The sequence below is a fragment of the Schistocerca cancellata genome, chromosome 6, assembly GCF_023864275.1.
Source record: "Schistocerca cancellata isolate TAMUIC-IGC-003103 chromosome 6, iqSchCanc2.1, whole genome shotgun sequence".
Taxonomy (NCBI): Eukaryota; Metazoa; Arthropoda; class Insecta; order Orthoptera; family Acrididae; genus Schistocerca; species Schistocerca cancellata.
The window spans coordinates 669,582,447-669,607,810 of record NC_064631.1 but is presented as its reverse complement, the minus strand read 5'-3'; the positions used below and the strand labels follow the sequence as shown (position 1 = coordinate 669,607,810).

At 44.1% G+C, this 25,364-nt stretch overlaps 1 protein-coding gene across 1 annotated transcript in view; it reads right to left on the bottom strand.

Moving 5' to 3' along the window:
- Nucleotides 1–25,364, bottom strand: part of LOC126191119 (uncharacterized) — an 885,930-nt gene that overhangs the window by 323,813 nt on the left and 536,753 nt on the right. The window contains exon 3 of the mRNA XM_049931861.1: nucleotides 2,672–2,807. Coding sequence (XP_049787818.1) covers nucleotides 2,672–2,807 — 136 coding nt within the window. The remainder of the gene's footprint in view (nucleotides 1–2,671; nucleotides 2,808–25,364) is intronic.

Genomic DNA, 25,364 nt, shown 5'->3' with positions numbered 1-25,364 from the left:
GAATTTTGCACAGAGCACAACTTAATCATAGCTAACACTAGGTTCAAGAATCATAAAAGAAGGCTGTATACATGGAAGAAGCCTGGAAATACTGACAGCTTTCAGATAGGTTATATAATGGTAAGACAGAGATTTAGGAACCAGGTTTTAAATTGTAAGACATTTCCAGGGGCAGATGTGGACTCTGACCACAATCTATTGGTTATGACCTGTAGATTAAAACTGAAGAAACTGCAAAAAGGTGGGAATTTAAGGAGATGGGACCTGGATAAACTGAAAGAACCAGAGGTTGTACAGAGTTTCAGGGAGAGCATAAGAGAACAATTGACAGAAATGGGGGAAAGAAATACAGTAGAAGAAGAATGGGTAGCTTTGAGGGATGAAGTAGTAAAGGTAGCAGAGGATCAAGTAGGTAAAAAGACAAGGGCTAGTAGAAATCCTTGGGTAACAGAAGAAATATTGAATTTAATTGATGAAAGGAGAAAATATAAAAATGCAGTAAATGAAGCAGGCAAAAAGAAATACAAACGTCTCAAAAATGATATCGACAGGAAGTGCAAAATGGCTAAGCAGGGATGGCTAGAGGACAACTGTAAGGATGTAGAGGCATATCTCACTAGAGGTAAGATAGATACTGCCTACAGGAAAATTAAAGAGACCTTTGGAGATAAGAGAACCACTTGTATGAAAATCAAGAGCTCAGATGGAAACCCAGTTCTAAGCAAAGAAGGGAAAGCGGAAAGGTGGAAGGAGTATAAAGAGGGTCTATACAAGGGCGTTGCACTTGAGGACAATATTATGAAAATGGAAGAGGATGTAGATGAAGATGAAATGGGAGATACGATACTGCGTGAAGAGTTTGACAGAGCACTGAAAGACCTGAGTCGAAACAACATTCCATTGGAACTACTGACGGCCTTGGGAGAGCCAGTCCTGACAAAACTCTACCATCTGGAGAGCAAGATGTATGAAACAGGCGAAATACCCTCAGACTTCAAGAAGAATATACGCTCCTGGAAATGGAAAAAAGAACACATTGACACCGGTGTGTCAGACCCACCATACTTGCTCCGGACACTGCGAGAGGGCTGTACAAGCATGGCACAGCGGACACACCAGCAACCGCGGTGTTGGCCGTCGAATGGCGCTAGCTGCGCAGCATTTGTGCACCGCCGCCGTCAGTGTCAGCCAGTTTGCCGTGGCATACGGAGCTCCATCGCAGTCTTTAACACTGGTAGCATGCCGCGACAGCGTGGACGTGAACCGTATGTGCAGTTGACGGACTTTGAGCGAGGGCGTATAGTGGGCATGCGGGAGGCCGGGTGGACGTACCGCCGAATTGCTCAACACGTGGGGCGTGAGGTCTCCACAGTACATCGATGTTGTCGCCAGTGGTCGGCGGAAGGTGCACGTGCCCGTCGACCTGGGACCGGACCGCAGCGACGCACGGATGCACGCCAAGATCGTGGGATCCTACGCAGTGCCGTAGGGGACCGCACCGCCACTTCCCAGCAAACTAGGGACACTGTTGCTCCTGGGGTATCGGCGAGGACCATGTATCACATCGTCAATGTAACTAAAAAATCTGCAGAAATAGATATTCTTGGCCTAATATAGACATATAAGAACAGTCTAAAACAGATTTTTCTCTACCTTCAATATATTGGCCTCCACCTGCTGTTTCCTTTCGTACTGTTGCAACCAAAGAGGAACTGTTTGCAGCACGTACCTTTATGTATAAATTTCTCTTTGTTCCCGTCACGTAGGTACTTATTTGGCAGGTTTCATACATTCTGTAATTGTTATTTTAGATATCTTTCTATCTCGTAGCTGTCTGAAGAAGTTCAACTGATGCTCGAACCTGGTTATGAGATTATGAAGTGCATATGTGATTGTATATACAGGCTGTAACAGGTATGAGTACAGATATTTTATATGTCTTTCCTTAACATCTGCAAAGATCAGTGTGCTTGTTGTTTTCTCTCTCCATCAAACACGGCACATAACTTACTACCTGTTGTTTTCTGCACAGTCACAAATGCATCACTAAGTGGACTACACCTGCAATGTAGACTAACCATTATGCATCCAGGGGAAAACAAGCATTAATAGGTTTCTCTTGGTATGTTCTTGGATGTACTAACACACACACACACACACAGATATATATATATATATATATATATAATTTCAGTGCTGGTGACTTGATGACTGAGGGCGGTCACCCCTAAACATTTTATATATCAGATATTTGTGTTGATGACTAGGTGACTGAGGACATATCAGATATCTAGGGGTAATTGATCATGTCATGCGAAACAAGTTTATTAAGGAGGAAGAACTTGCTAACACATCTGGCGACCCTCTTTCACCTGGTTATAAGCAACACAAAAGTCATATAGACGTTGAAGAGTGTTCATGCGTTTGTCTCCTCTCAGAGGCATAACCTATACAAAAGGAGGCCTAGTGTCGCCACGAACTGTCACCAAACATGTACTCTCAGGCAAACGTTGCTCCGCTTGACACGATCTATTACCTCTAAGCGGTTGATGAAATTAATTTAAAACATCCTATGTGTATGTATCGACAAACATTTTGCAAGTTACAAGTGTTTTCAGCACGAACAAGTACAGTGTGCTGGAATATTGTGGCGTGAGGGGGCGGTACTCACCGACGACGGTCATGTGGGCGGTCTTGATGTCGGTGTGGAAGAGCGGAGCGTCGGCGGACACCTCGCACTTGTACTCGCCCGTCAGCCGCGGCTGCACGTCCTCCAGCGTCACCTCGCGCTCGTCAGACAGCGAGACCTGCCGGCACAACAACCACACCTCCGTTCACCTCACTGACCTCTTGCAAGTGTCATTGTATAAAGTCTCAACATCGATCTAGTCACTGTCGGTCTACCTAACTCCTAATGTAGCTAAATGTAAATTAATGCAGATGAATAGGAAAAAGAATCCGGTAATGTTTGAATACTCCATTAGTAGTGTAGCGCTTGACACAGTCACGTCGATTATATATTTGGGCGTAACATTGCAGAGCGATATGAAGTGAGACAAGCATGTAATGGCAGTTGTGGAGAAGGCGGATAGTCGTCTTCGGTTCATTGGTAGAATTTTGGGAAGATGTGGTTCATCTGTAAAGAAGACCGCTTATAAAACACTAATACGTCCTATTATTCAGTACTGCTCGAGCGTTTGGGATCACTATCAAGTCGGATTGAGGGAGGACATAGAAGCAATTCAGAGGCGGGCTGCTAGATTTGTTATTGGTGGGTTCGATCATCACGCAAGTGTTATGGAAATGCTTCAGGAACTCGGGTGCGAGTCTCTAAGGAAAGGAGGCTTTCTTTTCGTGAATCGCTACTGAGGAAATTTGGAGAATCAGCATTTGAGGCTGACTGCAGTACAATTTTACTGCCGCCAATTTATATTTCGCGGAAAGACCACAAAGATAAGAGAGATTATTGCTCGTACAGAGGCATATAGGCAGTCATTTTTTCCTCGTACTGTTTGGGAGTGGAACAGGGAGACAAGATGCTAGTTGTGGTACGAGGTACCCTCCGCCACGCACCGTATGGTGGATTGCGTTGTATGTATTTAGATGTAGATGTAGAATCAAGACTGAGTAGAAGAGAACATACTTATATCAGGCGCTATCAGTGGTCACTTTTCCGTCACCAACTCTAGTAGTATCTTTTGTGTAATATCTTTGCTATAGGATTAAGTCTCTAGCGGTGGTTTCGATAGTGATTTCTCTGAATCTCGCATCTGGGAAGTAGTTTGCACAATCGCTCAGCTTTTTCACAATCGTTGTGTGCTATGTTATCTCGCTATCCGCCTAGATCATGCAGTGTTTATGGCTGCCTGCTTTTTAGTAGGGTAATACTTACGTACTTCTATTCTGTTTACTCTGCAGCCGAATGTGTACTGATCTGAAACTTTTTGGCTGATTCAAAGTCTGTGCCAGACTGTCGTGCAAATCTGGAACCTTTTCCTTTCGCCTGGCGATTAATCAGTCGGTAAAGCTCTAGCCAACGACAGGAAATGAGGCCTGGAAACTTCATATCTACTTCCCTTTTTCTTTTAAAGTCTTAATTCCACCCATTGATTAGAATTTAGGTTGTACATGGTTAGCGTAAGTTCATTTGTGTATTAGACTATATATCGGAGTATAAAGACAGTGTGCCGGCCGGGGTGGACGAGTGGTTATAGGCGCTATAGTCTGGAACCGTGGGACCGCTACGGTCGCAGGTTCGAATCCTGCCTCGGGCATGGATGTGTGTGATGTCCTTAGGTAAGGTAGGTTTAAGTAGTTCTAAGTTCTAGAGACTGATGACCTTACATGTTAAGTCCCATAGTGCTCAGAGCCATTTGAACCATTTTTATAAAGACAGTGGATAATTTTGTTTCTTATAATTTGATTTTTATAAATTGGTTCTCATGTAAATTCAAAGCCATTACTTTATGTTCAGTGAAGTTGAGTCACAATATGGCACTCATGCTTGCTGAATTTCTTTCCTTTGTAACATTTCACCACTTATACTAACGCTGTTTGTTATTATTCGTAATTTATGTAAATCTCGTTTATTTTCCTATTAGAAGCGCTCCTTCATGCAATATTTTCGTCAATATTTTGTATATTTACGTCATACCATAGCCCCCATTCGGATCTCCGGGCGGGGACTACTCAAGAGGATGTTGTTATCAGGAGAAAGAAAACTGGCGTTCTACGGATCGGAGCGTGGTATGTCAGATCCCTTAATCGGGCAGGTAGGTTAGAAAATTTAAAAAGGGAAATGGATAGGTTAAAGTTACATATAGTGGGAATTAGTGAAGCTCGGTGGCAGGAGGAACAAGACTTCTGGTCAGGTGACTACAGGGTTATAAACACAAAGTCAAATAGGGGTAATGCAGGATTAGGTTTAATAATGAATAGGAAAATAGGAATGCGGGTAAGCTACTACAAGCAGCATAGTGAACGCATTATTGTGGCCGAGATAGATACGAAGCCCACACCTACTACAGTAGTACAAGTTTATATGCCAACTAGCTCTGCAGATGACAAAGAAATTGAAGAAATGTATGATGAAATAAAAGAAATTATTCAGATAGTGAAGGGAGACGAAAATTTAATAGTCATGGGTGACTGGAATTCGATAGTAGGAAAAGGGAGAGAAGGCAACGTAGTAGGTGAATATGGATTGGGTGTAAGAAATGAAAGAGGAAGCCGCCTGGTAGAATTTTGCACAGAGCACAACTTAATCATAGCTAACACTAGGTTCAAGAATCATAAAAGAAGGCTGTATACATGGAAGAAGCCTGGAAATACTGACAGCTTTCAGATAGGTTATATAATGGTAAGACAGAGATTTAGGAACCAGGTTTTAAATTGTAAGACATTTCCAGGGGCAGATGTGGACTCTGACCACAATCTATTGGTTATGACCTGTAGATTAAAACTGAAGAAACTGCAAAAAGGTGGGAATTTAAGGAGATGGGACCTGGATAAACTGAAAGAACCAGAGGTTGTACAGAGTTTCAGGGAGAGCATAAGAGAACAATTGACAGAAATGGGGGAAAGAAATACAGTAGAAGAAGAATGGGTAGCTTTGAGGGATGAAGTAGTAAAGGTAGCAGAGGATCAAGTAGGTAAAAAGACAAGGGCTAGTAGAAATCCTTGGGTAACAGAAGAAATATTGAATTTAATTGATGAAAGGAGAAAATATAAAAATGCAGTAAATGAAGCAGGCAAAAAGAAATACAAACGTCTCAAAAATGATATCGACAGGAAGTGCAAAATGGCTAAGCAGGGATGGCTAGAGGACAACTGTAAGGATGTAGAGGCATATCTCACTAGAGGTAAGATAGATACTGCCTACAGGAAAATTAAAGAGACCTTTGGAGATAAGAGAACCACTTGTATGAAAATCAAGAGCTCAGATGGAAACCCAGTTCTAAGCAAAGAAGGGAAAGCGGAAAGGTGGAAGGAGTATAAAGAGGGTCTATACAAGGGCGTTGCACTTGAGGACAATATTATGAAAATGGAAGAGGATGTAGATGAAGATGAAATGGGAGATACGATACTGCGTGAAGAGTTTGACAGAGCACTGAAAGACCTGAGTCGAAACAAGGCCCCCGGAGTAGACAACATTCCATTGGAACTACTGACGGCCTTGGGAGAGCCAGTCCTGACAAAACTCTACCATCTGGAGAGCAAGATGTATGAAACAGGCGAAATACCCTCAGACTTCAAGAAGAATATACGCTCCTGGAAATGGAAAAAAGAACACATTGACACCGGTGTGTCAGACCCACCATACTTGCTCCGGACACTGCGAGAGGGCTGTACAAGCATGGCACAGCGGACACACCAGCAACCGCGGTGTTGGCCGTCGAATGGCGCTAGCTGCGCAGCATTTGTGCACCGCCGCCGTCAGTGTTAGCCAGTTTGCCGTGGCATACGGAGCTCCATCGCAGTCTTAAACATTGGTAGCATGCCGCGACAGCGTGGACTTGAACCGTATGTGCAGTTGACGGATTTTGAGCGAGGGCGTATAGTGGGCATGCGGGAGGCCGGGTGGACGTACCGCCGAATTGCTCAACACGTGGGGCGTGAGGTCTCCACAGTACATCGATGTTGTCGCCAGTGGTCGGCGGAAGGTGCACGTGCCCGTCGACCTGGGACCGGACCGCAGCGACGCACGGATGCACGCCAAGACCGTGGGATCCTACGCAGTGCCGTAGGGGACCGCACCGCCACTTCCCAGCAAATTAGGGACACTGTTGCTCCTGGGCTATCGGCGAGGACCATTCGCAACCGTCTCCATGAAGCTGGGCTACGGTCCTGCACACCGTTAGGCCGTCTTCCGCTCACGCCCCAACATCGTGCAGCCCGCCTCCAGTGGTGTCGCGACAGGCGTGAATGGACGGACGAATGGAGACGTGTCGTCTTCAGCGATGAGAGTCGCTTCTGCCTTGGTGCCAATGATGGTCGTATGCGTGTTTGGCGCCGTGCAGGTGAGCGCCACAATCAGGACTGCATACGACCGAGTCACACAGGGCCAACACCCGGCATCATGGTGTGGGGAGCGATCTCCTACACTGGCCGTACACCACCGGTGATCGTCGAGGGGACACTGAATAGTGCACGGTACATCCAAACCGTCATCGAACCCATCGTTCTACCATTCCTAGACCGGCAAGGGAACTTGCTGCTCCAACAGGACAATGCACGTCCGCATGTATCCCGTGCCACCCAACGTGCTCTAGTAGGTGTAAGTCAACTATCCTGGCCAGCAAGATCTCCGGATCTGTCCCCCATTGAGCATGTTTGGGACCGGATGAAGCGTCGTCTCACGCGGTCTGCACGTCCAGCACGAACGCTGGTCCAACTGAGGCGCCAGGTGGAAATGGCATGGCAAGCCGTTCCAGCATCTTTACGATCGTCTCCATGGGAGAATAGCAGCCTGCATTGCTGCGAAAGGTGGATATACACTGTACTAGTGCCGACATTGTGCATGCTCTGTTGCCTGTGTCTATGTGCCTGTGGTTCTGTCAGTGTGATCATGTGATGTATCTGACCCCAGGAATGTGTCAATAAAGTTTCCCCTTCCTGGGACAATGAATTAACGGTGTTCTTATTTCAATTTCCAGGAGTGTATATTGCAAGTCATCATGCACAAAATTTGCCATAAAGTCAGTCTCTTGAAAATGGTATAAATGGCCGAAACCTTGGTCGTAATAAAAAAAACAACAATACAGTCAAATAGCGGTGTGTTCACTTAACAAGAAAGCGTCGAATCTTAACCTTCTATGTCATATGTGTCCTAGAAATCTTGCAGGAGTAGCTATAGTCGTCTGCTTCGTGACTGCCAAGTAACGTTACCACAAAAAAAAGTTAATTGAAAGTCTCTAAATAGATTCGGAAGTACTGCCAGTGACACGAATCTTTATTTTGTTCATCATATCAGTATCAAATAAGATGGGGTAAAATTATGAAAGCAGTGGACAAGCTTGTTAACATTAACTATGGTAGTCCGACCCGATAGCTGAGAGGTCAGAGTGACGGATTGCCGTTCTGCGGGCCCGGGTTCGATTCCCGGCTGGGTCGAGGAATTTTCTCCTCTCAGGGACTGCGTGTCGTGTTGTCTTCCTCATCATTTCACCCCTATCCGGCGCGCCGGTCGCCCAATGTGGCGTCGAATGTAATAAGGCCTGCACCACAGCGGCCGGATCAGCCCCACAATAGGCCTGCCGGCCAATGACGCCAAACGCTCATTTCCATTTCCACTACGGTAGACCTGGAGGTACGTATACTCCGTCTGAGGTGAACAGTGTATGGTCTCTCCCTGATTCTTGACATTTTCGACAAGATTGTGTTTCACACATTTTTAGTTTCGTTAAAAAAAGGTTTTGTGACAAGCTGGACAGAATAAGTGTACAACTCATTTATGTTTTTCAACGATAGAAGTTACTGTCAGTTTGAAGCTCTCCCTTAGTTCGGAGTACGGTAGCGCAGATCCACTGTGGGCTGGCTGGAGCAAGTTTTGGGCAGCGGTGAGGACACTGAGCTGTGCACGTCGTTCTTCACATTGCAAGAGTGGTTGACACCTGGTAATATTGTCGAGATGTCTGGCATTTCATGATTGATCACGCACTTGCGAGACTGCTGCTGAAGGATCCTGTTAATTTCTTTATAATATTTTCTTTTCACGCTGAGGAAATAATCTGGTCATCGCGTTTATATGATACAGAGGACGTAAATTTAAGTTTTCGACCCAAGGAAAGTCATTTGTCACTTAGGGGAACTCGGGGCAGAACGGGATAGCGGGGCACAATGGGAAATTGCACTTTTCTAGAGTGGACGGTGGTGCAACTAGTATGGACGTGTAACTATTTCTCCGAATGGAAGGGAAGTCAGGGCAGCCTTTTCGATTTAGTTTGAAGTGCGAGGTCTAAGTGAATTGTTGTCCGTCACGTTACCGCTTGCGTTGTTCTAACGTTGGTGAATTTCAACACCAGGTAAGCTGTTAACTGTTAATTGTATACGCTAAAGTAACACATTCCCTTAAAGTGCATGGCATTTGTTTATTCTCGAGTTATTTAATGCGTTTAAATACGTCAGTTATTACACTCCATAAAAGTTGTTAACCTCAAAAGTACTCTAGGGGCGGAACAGGACGGAGCAGAATGGTTTTCTATGTCATTCTGTAAACTATCTGCGTAACATACCACCAGAACAATGGCAGAGAGCTGAACGAAGCAGAGTCGTGTTTGCTCCATGGCGACGTGTTCATCCCGTGCCCCAAGCCGCGGATGGTTTCTGGTTCACATCTCGTTTGTCTACCCATGAGTATCACTTCAGTTTCTTTCTTTCCTTTCTTTATCTGTAACTAGCCGGAATGGACTTCAGTAACAAAACACAAAGAAAACTTTTGCATTGGACCAAGTGTACAATAAGCTCAATTTTACTTGTAATCGTCAACTTTATTTCGTAACGTAATATATTTCACTCATAGTAAGTTTGCTGTTGTTATTGTTGTTATTCGTTCACCGGCAAGTACTTTCCTATCCTTATTACGCACCGATGCATGTGACCGGTGAACCTTGAGGAATGGAATGTTGGCTGGTCGCTAATACAATATATAGCTACGAATTTGCTATCACGACCATGGTTTACTATTGGATCAGCTGTTTGTAATAGTATTACAAATTGAAACACAAGAATATGACTGGCAATTTTGTTCTGCTGCTGTTCGATAGAGTTGGGCCAATGGATTAATCAGGGTTTCTTTCTTGTCTTTTTATTTGCGAAGCTACATAAGCTAACAAGGAAATTCTGGGTAATCAAGTGCGTGTTTCCGCTTGCTTCAGTTCATTTCGAATACAAATCGTGCAGGCATAGTCGTCTGCTTTACGAAAACCTAGCGACACCATACAAAATAAAGTCACTGGAATGATACGAAGTGACCATGAGTTACACGGATTTTCATTGTCCTCAGCATTCAGCGAACAAATAGGAGAGTAAGATTACGAAAGCAATGAACATGCTGGTTACTAGGCATTGTATGTGCATATTTCAAAAAAATATAAAGGCGTAAAACTGCAGATTGCCCACACATATAGTATAGTTTCTGTGTTAACGAACATAATTTTCTAATTCTTTTTTCCTGAATCCCCAAGGGAGTTGATTACTGCGTAGCATCGAATACCTAGTTAACTGCGTTTCTTCTAGCTTCCATTTCCACCAACATATGTCTGTATTTTCGTGCTACCTGTGAAACTCGGTTTCTATGAGGACCAAGACTGCTGTTAAGCACAGTTGACCCCGAGGCTCCAAGTGTTTCACATCTTACTGTATCGTTGCAGTTGGGGTAAGGAATATTTGCAATTACTTTTCATTGCATTGAAATAAGTTTTCGTTGGAACCTATCGAAACAAAAGTTTTATTCGTTCAAATTTTAACGAAATTATAATTTTCTCTGTTTCACTTGCGGTATACTGTATGAGAGGAAACTAATGTCACTAGAAGTGCTATAATTGCTTCGAAACTATATAACGCCGGTGTTAACAGCTCCTTGCACTACAGAAAATTTCACAAATTGAGTACCAAATTGAATGTCTGAAATGCGGATGGCCTGAAACGTGACGTTAGAAAATGTCGGTAGATCAAGCTGCATGAAAGCCCAGTGCACTCGCCTCTTCGCTCTCAGAGCCCATATAAGAGGAGCACGATAAGTACACTCCTGGAAATTGAAATAAGAACACCGTGAATTCATTGTCCCAGGAAGGGGAAACTTTATTGACACGTTCCTGGAGTCAGATGCATCACATGATCACACTGACAGAACCACAGGCACATAGACACAGGCAACAGAGCATGCACAATGTCGGCACTTGTACAGTGTATATCCACCTTTCGCAGCAATGCAGGCTGCTATTCTCCCATGGAGACGATCGTAGAGATGCTGGATGTAGTCCTGTGGAACGGCTTGCCATGCCATTTCCACCTGGCGCCTCAGTTGGACCAGCGTTCGTGCTGGACGTGCAGACCGCGTGAGACGACGCTTCATCCAGTCACAAACATGCTCAATGGGGGACAGATCCGGAGATCTTGCTGGCCAGGGTAGTTGACTTACACCTTCTTGAGCACGTTGGGTGGCACGGGATACATGCGGACGTGCATTGTCCTGTTGGAACAGCAAGTTCCCTTGCCGGTCTAGGAATGGTAGAACGATGGGTTCGATGACGGTTTGGATGTACCGTGCACTATTCAGTGTCCCCTCGACGATCACCAGTGGTGTACGGCCAGTGTACGAGATCGCTCCCCACACCATGATGCCGGGTGTTGGCCCTGTGTGCCTCGGTCGTATGCAGTCCTGATTGTGGCGCTCACCTGCACGGCGCCAAACACGCATACGACCATCATTGGCACCAAGGCAGAAGCGACTCTCATCGCTGAAGACGACACGTCTCCATTCGTCCCTTCATTCACGCCTGTCGCGACACCACTGGAGGCGGGCTGCACGATGTTGGGGCGTGAGCGGAAGACGGCCTAACGGTGTGCGGGACCGTAGCCCAGCTTCATGGAGACGGTTGCGAATGGTCCTCGCCGATACCTCAGGAGCAACAGTGTCCCTAATTTGCTGGGAAGTGGCGGTGCGGTCCCCTACGGCACTGCGTAGGATCCTACGGTCTTGGCGTGCATCCGTGCGTCGCTGCGGTCCGGTCCCAGATCGACGGGCACGTGCACCTTCCGCCGACCACTGGCGGCAACATCGATGTACTGTGGAGACCTCACGCCCCACGTGTTGAGCAATTCGGCGGTACGTCCACCCGGCCTCCCGCATGCCCACTATACGCCCTCGCTCAAAGTCCATCAACTGCACATACGGTTCACGTCCACGCTGTCGCGGCATGCTACCAGTGTTAAAGACTGCGATGGAGCTCCGTATGCCACGGCAAACTGGCTAACACTGACGGCGGCGGTGCACAAATGCTGCGCAGCTAGCGCCATTCGACGGCCAACACCGCGGTTCCTGGTGTGTCCGCTGTGCCGTGCGTGTGATCATTGCTTGTACAGCCCTCTCGCAGTGTCCGGAGCAAGTATGGTGGGTCTGACACACCGGTGTCAATGTGTTCTTTTTTCCATTTCCAGGAGTGTAATTCGAAACATAACTGCCCCTATCACAGCTAAGATCTGGCAAAAACGTTCTCTGTATTTGGAAACCCTGTGACTGTGCATTTGGTACCGCAAGGGTCTGAATTGTTCCGCTAAATTCGCTTGGCATTCCCTTACCGTTTCGATGACTTACATTACACAATCCTCACCTAACACACTGAGAAAGAGAATTTCAGTTTTGAACCTCAGGGATGACGAAGTTCAGATACGTAGCAACTGTTCTTATCTTAAACATAGTTTTATGACGCTCAGCGATGAGAGACAACCGCAGTCAGCAACGACTCTTTAGCGTTAGCGATGTAAGGGCAGTGTGAGTTGTTAGTTCTAATCGCCGTGCAGACCAGTACAGTCTAGCCTCTTGTCTACTCTTTTATGTAACGGAGCTGCAAACTGCTAGAAGAAATTCTTTAACAAAATGTGTAAAAAACTGTTAAACATTATATCTTACCACACTCTCGACTCAGTAAGCAGTGTAACTGGTCATAGATGTTTGTTTTATGAATACAAAGTTACCTCATTATACAAACATCCTTCAAGAGTTTCGATTCGACCGGCAAGAATACGAAAATAAATATTTTTCGTCACGTAGGACACATATCGCATGGGAATATTTATGAAATGGATGCAGTTTCTTTGTGCTATATGTATGAAGTAGCAATAAGGCACCTATCCCGATATTTGTCGATACCGGCGTTACCAACTTCCTTCGTCTCTGGCTAGCTTCGAAAATGGGCAATTGTGTTACATTAAAACTAATTCAGCACTTCAGATCAGTGTAAAGTTCTCCAAGAACCCATACGTGGACGTACAAATGTGCAGGGTTGCTGTGTTGTGACAGGGCTTGAAGTGCAAGTGTTGACACAGTTCAGTGCCTGTATTTACCGTGAGAAATCAGTTGTAAAAATCATTACAATGGAGCTCCTTACTGTGGTTTGAAAAAAACAGACGAAATGGTTCAAATGGTACAAATGGCTGTGAGTACTATGGGACTTAACATCTGAGGTCATCAGTCACCTAGGACTTAGAACTTCTTAAACCTAACTAACCTAAGGACATCGCACACATCAATGCCCGAGGCAGGATTCAAACCTGCGAACGTAGCGGTCGCGCGGTTCCAGACTGAAGCTCCTAGAACCGCTCGGCCACTCCGGCCGGCCGTCGAAACGGTAATAAAGTAACTGCGAGAAGGGTCGCTTCAGAAAGACAAACAGAACGAGATAAAATCATGAATAATAACATTAACCAACGTATTTTAATATTCTGATAGGACCATAGACTGTAAAATTAATTTTGAGCAATACTAATCTAATGTACATTAGTGTAATACAATGCTCATCACACTAAAATGGGTCGTCTGGCTCAGTTTCTATGGAAAGTGAATTTAAAATCGTAGATATTTTTGTGTATCGTCATTCAAATGTAGTAAAGTATTCAGCTCGCTCCAAAGCAATGCTCGGTAGCTGCTGATTTCGACGAACGGCCAGGGGGCGCACTGCACCCACAGCCGATAGCAGGTGCCAGCAGATTGGTCCCAGACAGCTCTGGAGCACGCTGTGTTTAAAGGTAGACTCTCTGCCAAGAAATCTTTCGTAAAAATGTTATTCGACGGAGCTGCTTCTTACCGGAGTGTCAGAAACCAAAGTAGCTGAACTGCTATCACACCCAGAACTTCAGAATTCGGACGAAAGACACTATACAAATTTAGGATTCGAGCAGTTTCATTCTGTAGGATATTGCATTCAAAATATGTCGGACTTACGTCTAGACCATATCGACAGACGTAGCATGACAGCTCGAACAGAAGACAAAACGTCCTTCAGAAACTGCCGTAAGCTGAAGTGTTTTCAGTTTGCGCAGATAGCTCGATATAGAGAATTGGCAGCCTGGCCAAGATTTTAGTTCTATGTCGCTATCAGCATGGAGTTTGACTCTGCAGCCGGCCGGAGTGGCCGAGCGGTTCTAGGCGCTTCAATCTGGAACCGCGCGACCGCTACGGTTGCATGTTCGAATCCTGCCTCGGGCCTGGATGTGTGTGATGTCCTTAGGTTAGATAGGTTTAAGTAGTCCTAAGTTCTAGGGGACTGATGACCTCAGATGTTAAGTCTCATAGTGCTGCGAGCCATTTGAACCATTTTTGACTACGCAGCGGCCAGCCGCCGGCCAGGTTTTATGTCAAATGATTGTGTTTATTTGTACAGGTACCAACTCCTCGCTAAGAATCATGGGTAATCGGGCAACTGATTCGTATTTCTTGGTGTTTAGGTGATATCTTCGTTAAGTGTTATGTTGCGAGCTGCACGTAGGACCAGTGCGTTACTGTCGGTATTGTGAATCATGGTGATGGTTACGTCTCGTAGTTCGGTATAATTAGGTATGCTGTTTTCTCATCTTCTATATGTTCTGATGGCTGTTTTTATTCAGTCTTATTTATGGACACGGGCTCATGTGAGATTGAGCAAAATGTGCATGCTATATTTCATATAGACCAAAGTGGCCTTGCTTCCACACAGGAGTATACTCATATCTGTCTTTCGACAGGTTCTTGACTATGTGATTACTTACCGTGAGCTGTCAGGTCCTTGTTATGACGGTAAGGCACACTGATGTCAGTCCCGGATGGAGAAATCAGGACGTGTTTGAGAATCAGTGTCCACCAGTGTCTTATATTGAACGATGCTCTTAGCTATGAACATTTTAGAAACTAACCCTCCATCACTCGCGCGAAAATTCGTGACATGGTTACTCGCGTGGATGACAGGTGTTATCCACAAAGCAAGAGGTCTGTTTGTATACTTTGAACGGTCTTTATGACTGATTTTATGTTTTTTTATTAAATCTAAATATAATACATTTAATATTTGTAAACAGTATAATATATATTTGTACACAGTATAATATATAACAGTTGGTCCAGTCGAAGAACAATACCTTCAACTGAATTACTGGCATTAGATGGTCCCTCTGGTTGCTTACCGACGTAGGGTTCTAAATTCAAAGTGTAAGCTTTTTTTACATCAACCAAAGCAAACACTTAACCCATACTTTGCTGGTTCGCTAGGGATATATTGACTGAATGGAATGGGTAGTTTACTCTAAATGCCAAAAGAAATTGTTCGTGAATAATTCAAGTACCTCTCTGATAGGAGCCAACTTGTCAGTCTCCCTTCGAACACCTCTATCACGGATATTATCAAACCTAACACATCTCAACAGAAACCTGAGTCGGTTTTCTCTTATGCATAAATAACATGATTCAAGTCCGTTTGCCTTTGAATTATCCCACATTTTCGATATACCCTTCCTAGAACATCTCAAAGATCCACACAGATATAACAAACCAATGAAAGCTTTGATCTCTATCGCATCAGTTTCTTTAGCATCCCTTTCCCTAGAGAAGTTACTACGAACATCATTGATGGATATATAAATGCATGTTGCGACAGTGCTTATTATGTTTTCAACCAAGAATAAATTCAGAATTTCTATTTCTGTCTTTTTTATACGAGCTTGATGTTTCGGTCCAGACAAATGCGTAATAATATTACAAGATATGCTTCTGACAGAGGACACAAAGGAATTACAGGAACTCAATGAGAACGCTGAAAACTCGTGGCGTACCGGCTCGCAGCCAATGTCTATAATTCCTTTGCATCTTAATTCATAATGGCTACTGGATCAAAGTCATGTCTGTTCTTTCGGACGTGTCCGAAAGAGAAGAAACCACACAAACACACACACACACACACACACACACACACACACACACACACACACGCACAGCGTCTCTGCATAAGTATCAACAGTCAGGAAAAGCACTACCATTTCCATTTTTTGCATTGTGTTGTGAATTTTGAGGAGTTAGTTGGTTGCACTCATTCACATCAACGTTGGTGTACATACTTACCTTGGCTAATTAAATTACTTCAGCTAAATGGTCATCATATTCAGTCAACAGTGCAACATTAAACTGTCGTTTAAAGTAATGACTGCAAAACTGGATCCTTCGTTTGAATTAATGAAGTGTCCAGTCTTCCGCAACAAGATTTGCATATGCCTAAGAAAATGTTATTGACAGCGAATAAAATGTGAGTGCTGTAACAGAACATCAGAGCGACAGTACCCTAGAAACAGTAATAAGAACTTTATGTTCCCTACCGCAGTTCAAATTCACGTTTGGAGAACAACATTATAACTGTTAAACTCTGGATTATGTTGGATTTTGTATTATATCTGGATGTTCCATATGTGCTGTGGATAGGTAAGATCACTGACGAAAAGTACAATAGTATTTTTAGCTCCCATGTACATGTATTTTCAAATTTATGGATCCGAAATTGAGGTTGTACTTCTAAAGGTGATACAGACATATTGCCTCGATTTATTTGACAAGTGTAATGACGAAATAATACAGCTTCTTAAGCTTATCTGGATTGCAAAGGTGGTAGTACCTCATTTCAGACTTATGTTGATATTACACTATTGGCCATTAAAATTGCTGGACCAAGAAGAAATGCAGATGATTAATGGGTATTCATGGGACGAATATATTATGCTAGAACTGACATGTGATTACATTTTCACGCAATTTGGGTGCATAGATCCTGAGAAATCGGTACCCAGAACAACAACCTCTCGTCGTAATAACGGCCTTGATAGTCCTGGGCATTGAGTCAGACAGAGCTTGAATGGCGTGTACAGGTACAGCTGCCCATGCAGCTTCAACACGATACCACAGTTCATCAAGTGTAGATACTGGCGTATTGTGACGAGTCAGTTGCTCGGCCACCATTGACCACATGTTTTCAGTTAATGAGAGATCTGGAGAATGTGCTGGCCAGGGCAGCAGACGAACATTTTCCGTATCCAGTTAGGCCCGTACAGGTCGTCGTTGGGATCACCATCGCAGGCGCTCCTGTCTCTCATGCAGCGTCAAGTGCAACCGCAGCCATGGTCTCCGACCTGATAGTCCATGCTGCTGCAAACGTCGTCGAACTGTTCGTGCAGATGGATGTTGTCTTGCAAACGTCCCCATTTATTGACTCAGGGATCGAGACGTGGCTGCACGATTCGCTACGGCCATGCGGATAAGATGCCTGTCATCCCGACTGCTAGTGATACGAGGCCGTTGGGATCCAGCACGGCATTCCGTATTACCATCCTGAACCCACCTATTCTATATTCTGCTAACAGTCATTGGATCTCGACCAACGCGAGCAGCAATGTCCCGATACGATAGACCGCAATCGCGATAGGCTACAATTCGACAATTATCAAAGTCTGCAACGTGATGGTACGCATTTCTCCTCCTTACACGAAGAATCACAACAACGTTTCACCATGCAACGCTGGTCAACTTCTTTTTGTGTATAAGTAATCGGTTGGAAACTTTCCTCATGTCAGCACGTTGTAGGTGTCGCCACCGGCGCCAAACTTGTGTGAATGCTCTGAAAAGCTAATAATTTGCAAATCACAGTGTATTGTTCCTGTCGGTTAAATTTCACGTCTGTAGCCCGTCATCATCGTGGTGTAGCAATTTTAATGGCCAGTTGTGTACTTGTCACATAATTATACATAAATTGAAAAATGCACTACGAGTATTTAAAACGGCAATAGAATATAACGCCAACAGTAATGATATAAATACATAAAACTATAAAATTTAAAAACGGTGAAGTATTTCTGTTCTTATGTGGTAATGTGATATTAAATTAATATCTTTACAATGAGCTTATGTGAATTTTAAGATCATATTTACATATTGTTAGTGGACGGTCTCTGAGTACTCAATGATTCTTTACGGTCAAATATGCTTTTTGGAGTGAGACTGAACGGACATATGTACGAAACGTCTGTCGAACGAGTTGTGCTTTGATGTGTGCAATACGTGCCGCTTCTAGCTGAAACACTTACATCGTTTTCTGCCGAGACATCACACGTTGAAAATAACGTTGGGGTCCGGGTCACTGTAATGGTTGAGGGAACGAATTATTCGTGGTGTTCTCGTTCAGCAGATAGCTGTGCTCCCAGGGGTGACGCTCATTTGTGCAGATTTATGGGTCGTTGAGAGTCTAATTTATGAAACTCCAATCGACACATACATTATTTTCGTTACCGGGTTGTCGCTACCTATTAGTTCTTCAATAAAATGCCAATACGACGGCGTTTTATGCGCTGTTATACAATGTGTCGTGCCCATGGCGTTAATATTTCTAACAGAACACGTAAAATTTTTAAACATATTGCGCTTGACTTGTAGGATAGTACATATTAGACTTTGCCGTCCCTTAGTTACATGTTTCAGTGCACAAGTACGTGTGGGCTTCAAAGAGTAGGTTACACATTTCTTACCATGCCAGGCTTACTGTGCAATAACAGTGGCGCGTTGCCTGAAGAGGCTCCAAATTCCGCATTTCCTACAGAGACAGTTTGTGACAACTATTTTCGACTTATTTTGTATCTGTATTGATATTTGTATGTTCACTTGTACTGTTGCTTATATAGAGTGTTGAATCTGGCATGGAAATTCTTTGACTATGCATACATATTTCAGTTATGTGAAATTTTGAAAGATGTTTTAAATAAGTTTGTGCATTTAAATAACTACTCGAATGCTTTTTACATATTGTACTGTAAATGACTTGGTACCAAGTTATGGAAAGTAAGGTTCAATGTAAAAGGTTTGAGGAAGTCTCGCAGCTACGGAAGTAGTCTGGCAGAATGAAAAAGGTGTGGTTGGGGAGCAATTGGCAACTCGTCCTTTGTGACACGTAGAGAGGTAAGGAGTCTGGGCTAAGGAGTGCGGTGGCTAACATCTCGCTAGCAGTAGCGGATCATTGGGGCTCATAGTTTTGGAGTTTTGAGGCCAGAGGAGCTTAAGAGCAGTATTTATGGGTATTTGGTGATACTATTATCATGGCATGGCTTCTGGCCCTATAAAAATACAGTGCCTACGCCAAGAAGACCTGTAACTGGGCGAGGCCAATAGTAATGCCACGACTGCATCGCCACCGTGTTAAAAGCCACTGCAAAGTACCCCACCAGTACCACAAACCTTCCACTAAATTGTTTATATTTGGCACTTTGTAAATGTGCCAGGTATTTGGTACAACTGGTTGATTTTGATAGAGGTCGTGGTGTTGCTAAAAACTCTATCTTACTCCCGTGATCATCCCAAATCACAAACCAGGACAGGAATCCTAGCCTAGTGAATTTAATTCCGGTTGTCCTAATTTCTTATGGAAAGACTTACTATAGTGTTTTAAGTTTATTTTTATAGTTTGAGAAATACTCCGCTTCCAGTGCAATTTTAAATCAATCTGCAGTCATTTCTTAAATACTCTGCCATACTTGGAAAGCTGCCTGAAAGTAGTGAAGTTGATCTGAAGTGAAAAAGAGTATTAATTGTTGCATTTATGCACTTTGGACAGAATTACAATGTTTTGTTAATGTTCATTACAAGAGAAAGTCTTCCACTTGAATTTAATGTTGTGTTGGCATTGCACGTCCAGCTTTATTTTGATTACGTTAAAAGACTGCTTATCAGACCACATTTGTTATTTAAACAGCTATAGTTTGTTGTGCCAGTGTAGTTAGCCTTGCATTCTGTTAAATTGCTTCAAAACTAGCTTAGGGAAGAAATATTTACTGTGTTCTAGTGGAAGCTGGTTAATGCAAAAGCATAGAGACCCTGTACTAAGCAATGATGTATAGTGTGTGATCATTAACAGACCCCCTGATTTAAATGAGAATCATTTCATGCTCTTCCCTACTTTGTATTGCTACTTGTTTCATGGGTAATCATTTTGATGCTGAAGCTCTTTTGTCTGTGTTTGCTTTAACAGTAACATATGTTTTTGTATAGGGTCCGCCTTTAGCAAAACAATATTCAGTTTTTAGTCCCACACATATTTCACTGCAGTTGCCACAGCACTAGTGGTTTTTTTATTGTTTTAGCTGTTAAACATAAGGTATGTTTCTTACTGTTTAAATAAATACAAATATTATTTTTTAAACCGTAATAACAGGTTTTTCAGGAGCACATAAAATTGTGTGTTCATACCTTCTTACCACATGGTGTGGCTTTCCTGTGGTATTACGTTTTTATAGTGTCTGTTTTTCTTTGCAGTTTGTGACCTGCAGCTATATACAACTTAATGTAGGCTAAACATTTACGCAAAAATTACCATTTCGATACTTTTGTGGCTATGCCTGAGATTAATATTTTATGTAAAAGGCTGTGTGTGTGTGTGTGTGTGTGTGTGTGTCTGTGTGTGTGTCTGTGTCTGTATCTTTTACAATATGTTTGACTTATAGTTTTACTTTTCGTCGTCTTCTTCATTGTCAAGTTCAGTGTTCTGAGTTGTCACTATCACTGTCCATCAGCTGTGATAAAATGATGGTGAACAGTGGGACAGTAGAAGGTGTGAAAACAAGATGCCACACAGTGGAACAGTTGCAGATGTCACTGGTGGTTGTTTTGATTTTCGTTTCTCAGTGTGTGTGTGTGTGTTTGTGTGTGTGTGTGTGTGTGTGTGTGTGTGTGTGTGTGTGTGTGTGTGTGTGCATGTGGAGGAGGGGATGCACTTCTATAACGTGGTATTATCTAATAATTCTTTGAGGGCAGAGAACGGAGTTCCATTGCATAGAGCTGTGTATTCATTTATTACTTGTTTTCCTTCAATTATGGCTTTTTCTATTTCATAATTTTCTTCAATTATTAGTTTTCGTGGGGGCTGTCGCTGCATTTGAGAATTTTCAAATTAATTTTGATGTCTGTTGGGATATGTTTATTGTCCATAAGGGGTTCAGCAAATATGGAGTGACAGCTGTTACTTTTTAATGGTCTTCTGTGTATCTTGTATTAAAATTTCGGCTTGTCTGTCCTACATAAAATCATTTGCAGTCCTGATACGTTATTTGGTAAATACGAGATGTATTGTGTTTGTCTGTGCTTCTGTTGGTTGTCCTTAGTTTGCTCTGTGTTGAGTTGTCTGTCCTGTAAGCTATATTGAGCAATTGTTTTTGGAGTATGTTGCCTATTCTGGGGACTGCTTCGTTGTTGTAAGTGAGAGTGAACCACTTGTGTGATGTTGTGGGTGTTTCTTGTTAATGTGTGCTCGTTTATGTGTTCTATGTGTGTGTATGTTCGTGAGAAGGCTTTTGTGTGCCGAGTGTCTTTTTTAATTTTGTTTTAAATTTGTAGTTCAGTTTATTTATAGTATTTGTGCCATACCCATTCTCTCAGCTATTTGTCTGATTGTCTGTAATTCACTGTAATAGTTGCTTTCAGTGAGTGGAGTTTTGTTCAGTCTGTGTACCATATATTGGAAACCGGTTTTTTTTTTTTGTAATCGGATGATTGGAATGTTTGTTAATGGCTGTGCTGGTAGTTGTTACTTTTCTGAAGTTCAAATGGCTCTGAGCACTATGGGACCTAACATCTGAGGTCATCAGTCCCCTAGACTTAGTAATACTTAAACATAACTAACCTAAGGACATCACACACATCAACGCCCGAGGCAGGATTCAAACCTGCGACCGTAGCAGCAGCGCGGATCCAGACTGAAGCGCCTAGAGCCACTAGGCCACAGCGGAAACGCGGTTCAGTTCTATATACACGGTTGAGGAAAAATATGAAAACACTAAAAACACATCACTTTAGCATGCCTAATACAGTGTAGGAAACCCGCTGGCGTTCAAAGCAACTTCCAGTTGGTTCTGAATGAGTAAATACTGGTCCTGTACGGTTTGCAAGGGATTCTTATACATTTTTCCTTGCAAAACAGTGTAGCGTTCAGGTAACTACGACGAAGCTGGATAACGATCGAGCACCCATCTCTCCAAGGTAGACCATAAAGCGTGAATAATATTGAGATCTGGTGGGCAGGGAGGATGTGACAATTCACTTTATGCTCACGAAACCATCTCTGCACCATGCGAACTGTGTGAATAGGGGCTCTGCCGTCTTAAAACACAACATAACCATTGTAGAACGAACACTGTACCATGGGATGGACCTGATCAGTCGCGTTGGTCGCATATTCATTGGCGATAACGCCACCTATCAGAGTACCCATGGAGATCATGAAATATCACAATATGGTTGCCTAAATCACTACGAATCTCCCGCCATGTTTCACTCTGTAGACTCGGCCATAAGTTGTGAACAGTGTGGTACAAGACTCGTCCGAGCAAATTACATACTTCCATTGCTGCATAGTCCAGGTTTTTCTGGCGTCGTTACCACGTTTTCTCGTTATGGGCACTTGCATTATTGATGTGTGTTTTGAAATCCCAGCTCACTTTGTCCACGTCGTTACTTAGCATGTGACGTTTTTCCGCTTTCCCAGCGTACGGTGTAAATCTACGGTCGGTTCTTCTAGAGACACCGAACACTATCTCCCTCGGCTATGGAACTGACCATCAAACGACCGTCAACAATCTGCATGAGTTCAAATTCATTTAGCTCCGACATAATGCACTCACGACTACACCGAATACTTTTCAGAACATGACTGACACTTACAACAGACTGGGAGCGTATCACAGACACCATTCGTGGTCAAATGCAACAGCGCCACTTGCAGGTTTGACCGGGATCTGCATTATGTTACAGCACGTATTGTTAATGGTTTTCATATACTTTTGACCAAATCCTATAGATCATTCAGAAAACGTTGAATGAACCAACACACACGCTCACACTCACACTCACAAACACACACACACACACACACGCACACACACACACACACACACACACACACACACACACACACACACAGTGTATTAGCGGTACAGGTCAGCTATTGTGATAGTTGTTACCATAATATGTGGCCTACACACTTCAGCGTGTTAGCTGTTTTTCCTCTGTGTCTGTCGGTCTTCCTGCAAACAGTCACACAGTGTAGTACCTTATACACTCCTGGAAATGGAAAAAAGAACACATTGACACCGGTGTGTCAGACCCACCATACTTGCTCCGGACACTGCGAGAGGGCTGTACAAGCAATGATCACACGCACGGCACAGCGGACACACCAGGAACCGCGGTGTTGGCCGTCGAATGGCGCTAGCTGCGCAGCATTTGTGCACCGCCGCCGTCAGTGTCAGCCAGTTTGCCGTGGCATACGGAGCTCCATCGCAGTCTTTAACACTGGTAGCATGCCGCGACAGCGTGGACGTGAACCGTATGTGCAGTTGACGGACTTTGAGCGAGGGCGTATAGTGGGCATGCGGGCGGCCGGGTGGACGTACCGCCTAATTGCTCAACACGTGGGGCGTGAGGTCTCCACAGTACATCGATGTTGTCGCCAGTGGTCGGCGGAAGGTGCACGTGCCCGTCGACCTGGGACCAGACCGCAGCGACGCACGGATGCACGCCAAGACCGTAGGATCCTACGCAGTGCCGTAGGGGACCGCACCGCCACTTCCCAGCAAATTAGGGACACTGTTGCTCCTGGGGTATCGGCGAGGACCATTTGCAACCGTCTCCATGAAACTGGGCTACGGTCCCGCACACCGTTAGGCCGTCTTCCGCTCACGCCCCAACATCGTGCAGCCCGCCTCCAGTGGTGTCGCGACAGGCGTGAATGGAGGGACGAATGGAGACGTGTCGTCTTCAGCGATGAGAGTCGCTTCTGCCTTGGTGCCAATGATGGTCGTATGCGTGTTTGGCGCCGTGCAGGTGAGCGCCACAATCAGGACTGCATACGACCGAGGCACACAGGGCCAACACCCGGCATCATGGTGTGGGGAGCGATCTCCTACACTGGCCGTACACCACTGGTGATCGTCGAGGGGACACTGAATAGTGCACGGTACATCCAAACCGTCATCGAACCCATCGTTCTACCATTCCTAGACCGGCAAGGGAACTTGCTGTTCCAACAGGACAATGCACGTCCGCATGTATCCCGTGCCACCCAACGTGCTCTAGAAGGTGTAAGTCAACTACCCTGGCCAGCAAGATCTCCGGATCTGTCCCCCATTGAGCATGTTTGGGACTGGATGAAGCGTCGTCTCACGCGGTCTGCACGTCCAGCACGAACGCTGGTCAAACTGAGGCGCCAGGTGGAAATGGCATGGCAAGCCGTTCCACAGGACTACATCCAGCATCTCTACGATCGTCTCCATGGGAGAATAGCAGCCTGCATTGCTGCGAAAGATGGATATACACTGTACTAGTGCCGACATTGTGCATGCTCTGTTGCCTGTGTCTATGTGCCTGTGGTTCTGTCAGTGTGATCATGTGATGTATCTGACCCCAGGAATGTGTCAGTAAAGTATCCCCTTCCTGGGACAATGAATTCACGGTGTTCTTATTTCAATTTCCAGGAGTGTATTTTCGACATGGTCGTAACCGTACCACAAGTGGACTACGTTTTTCGGTAAAGCTTCCCGTTTTGTATCCATGCATTCGCACTTCAACACCTAATCTGATGCTCAGCTGCCATGCATCTTCGAGATACAAACCAACTTAAAAACATAGTAGTCATAATAGCTTAGAGTCGATGGCTTTTTTAGAGCCTAGCAATGGAATCCATGGAACATATGCAAGCAATCATGGTACATATAGGACATATTTTCTAGGAAAGTAAGATACTTTGTGAAGAAACCTCTGGCACCTGTTAGTGTCGGATATAAATATAGTAGGCTGAGACATGTAACGATCATCGCTAATGAACTATAATATAATCTTATATATAGTTCTAGAAGATTCTTGACTGACTGAAGGGAGTCCATTAAATCGTAATGGGTGCATTTGGTGGCATTAAGAGAAGACACATAGAGCATAAGGCTGGACACTATGGAGAATCTGGAAACATTGCAGAAATAATACATATGTTAAATGGGATCACCAATTATTTTTCTGAAGTACCCTAACTAGCCTAAACCTGTAGAATGAAAAAGACTACGCGCACAGAAACTGCTGAGATTTGTAGCTGAAGCGAAAATGTTAAAAGAAAAGACATATAGCGAAGTAGTCGTTACCTCGTCGATATCTCTCGTTACGAAACATTTACAACTTTAAGAGACAGGAGTTACCAGCGATACTTGCTTCTGAATCTCGAGCAATAAACCTCAGGGGAGATTTGTTACACAGTATGGACCGGATCTGAGGTACCTGTGCCGTACATAGACTAACGTTACGTTCCCTGTTCAAGAATGAATTTGCCAAA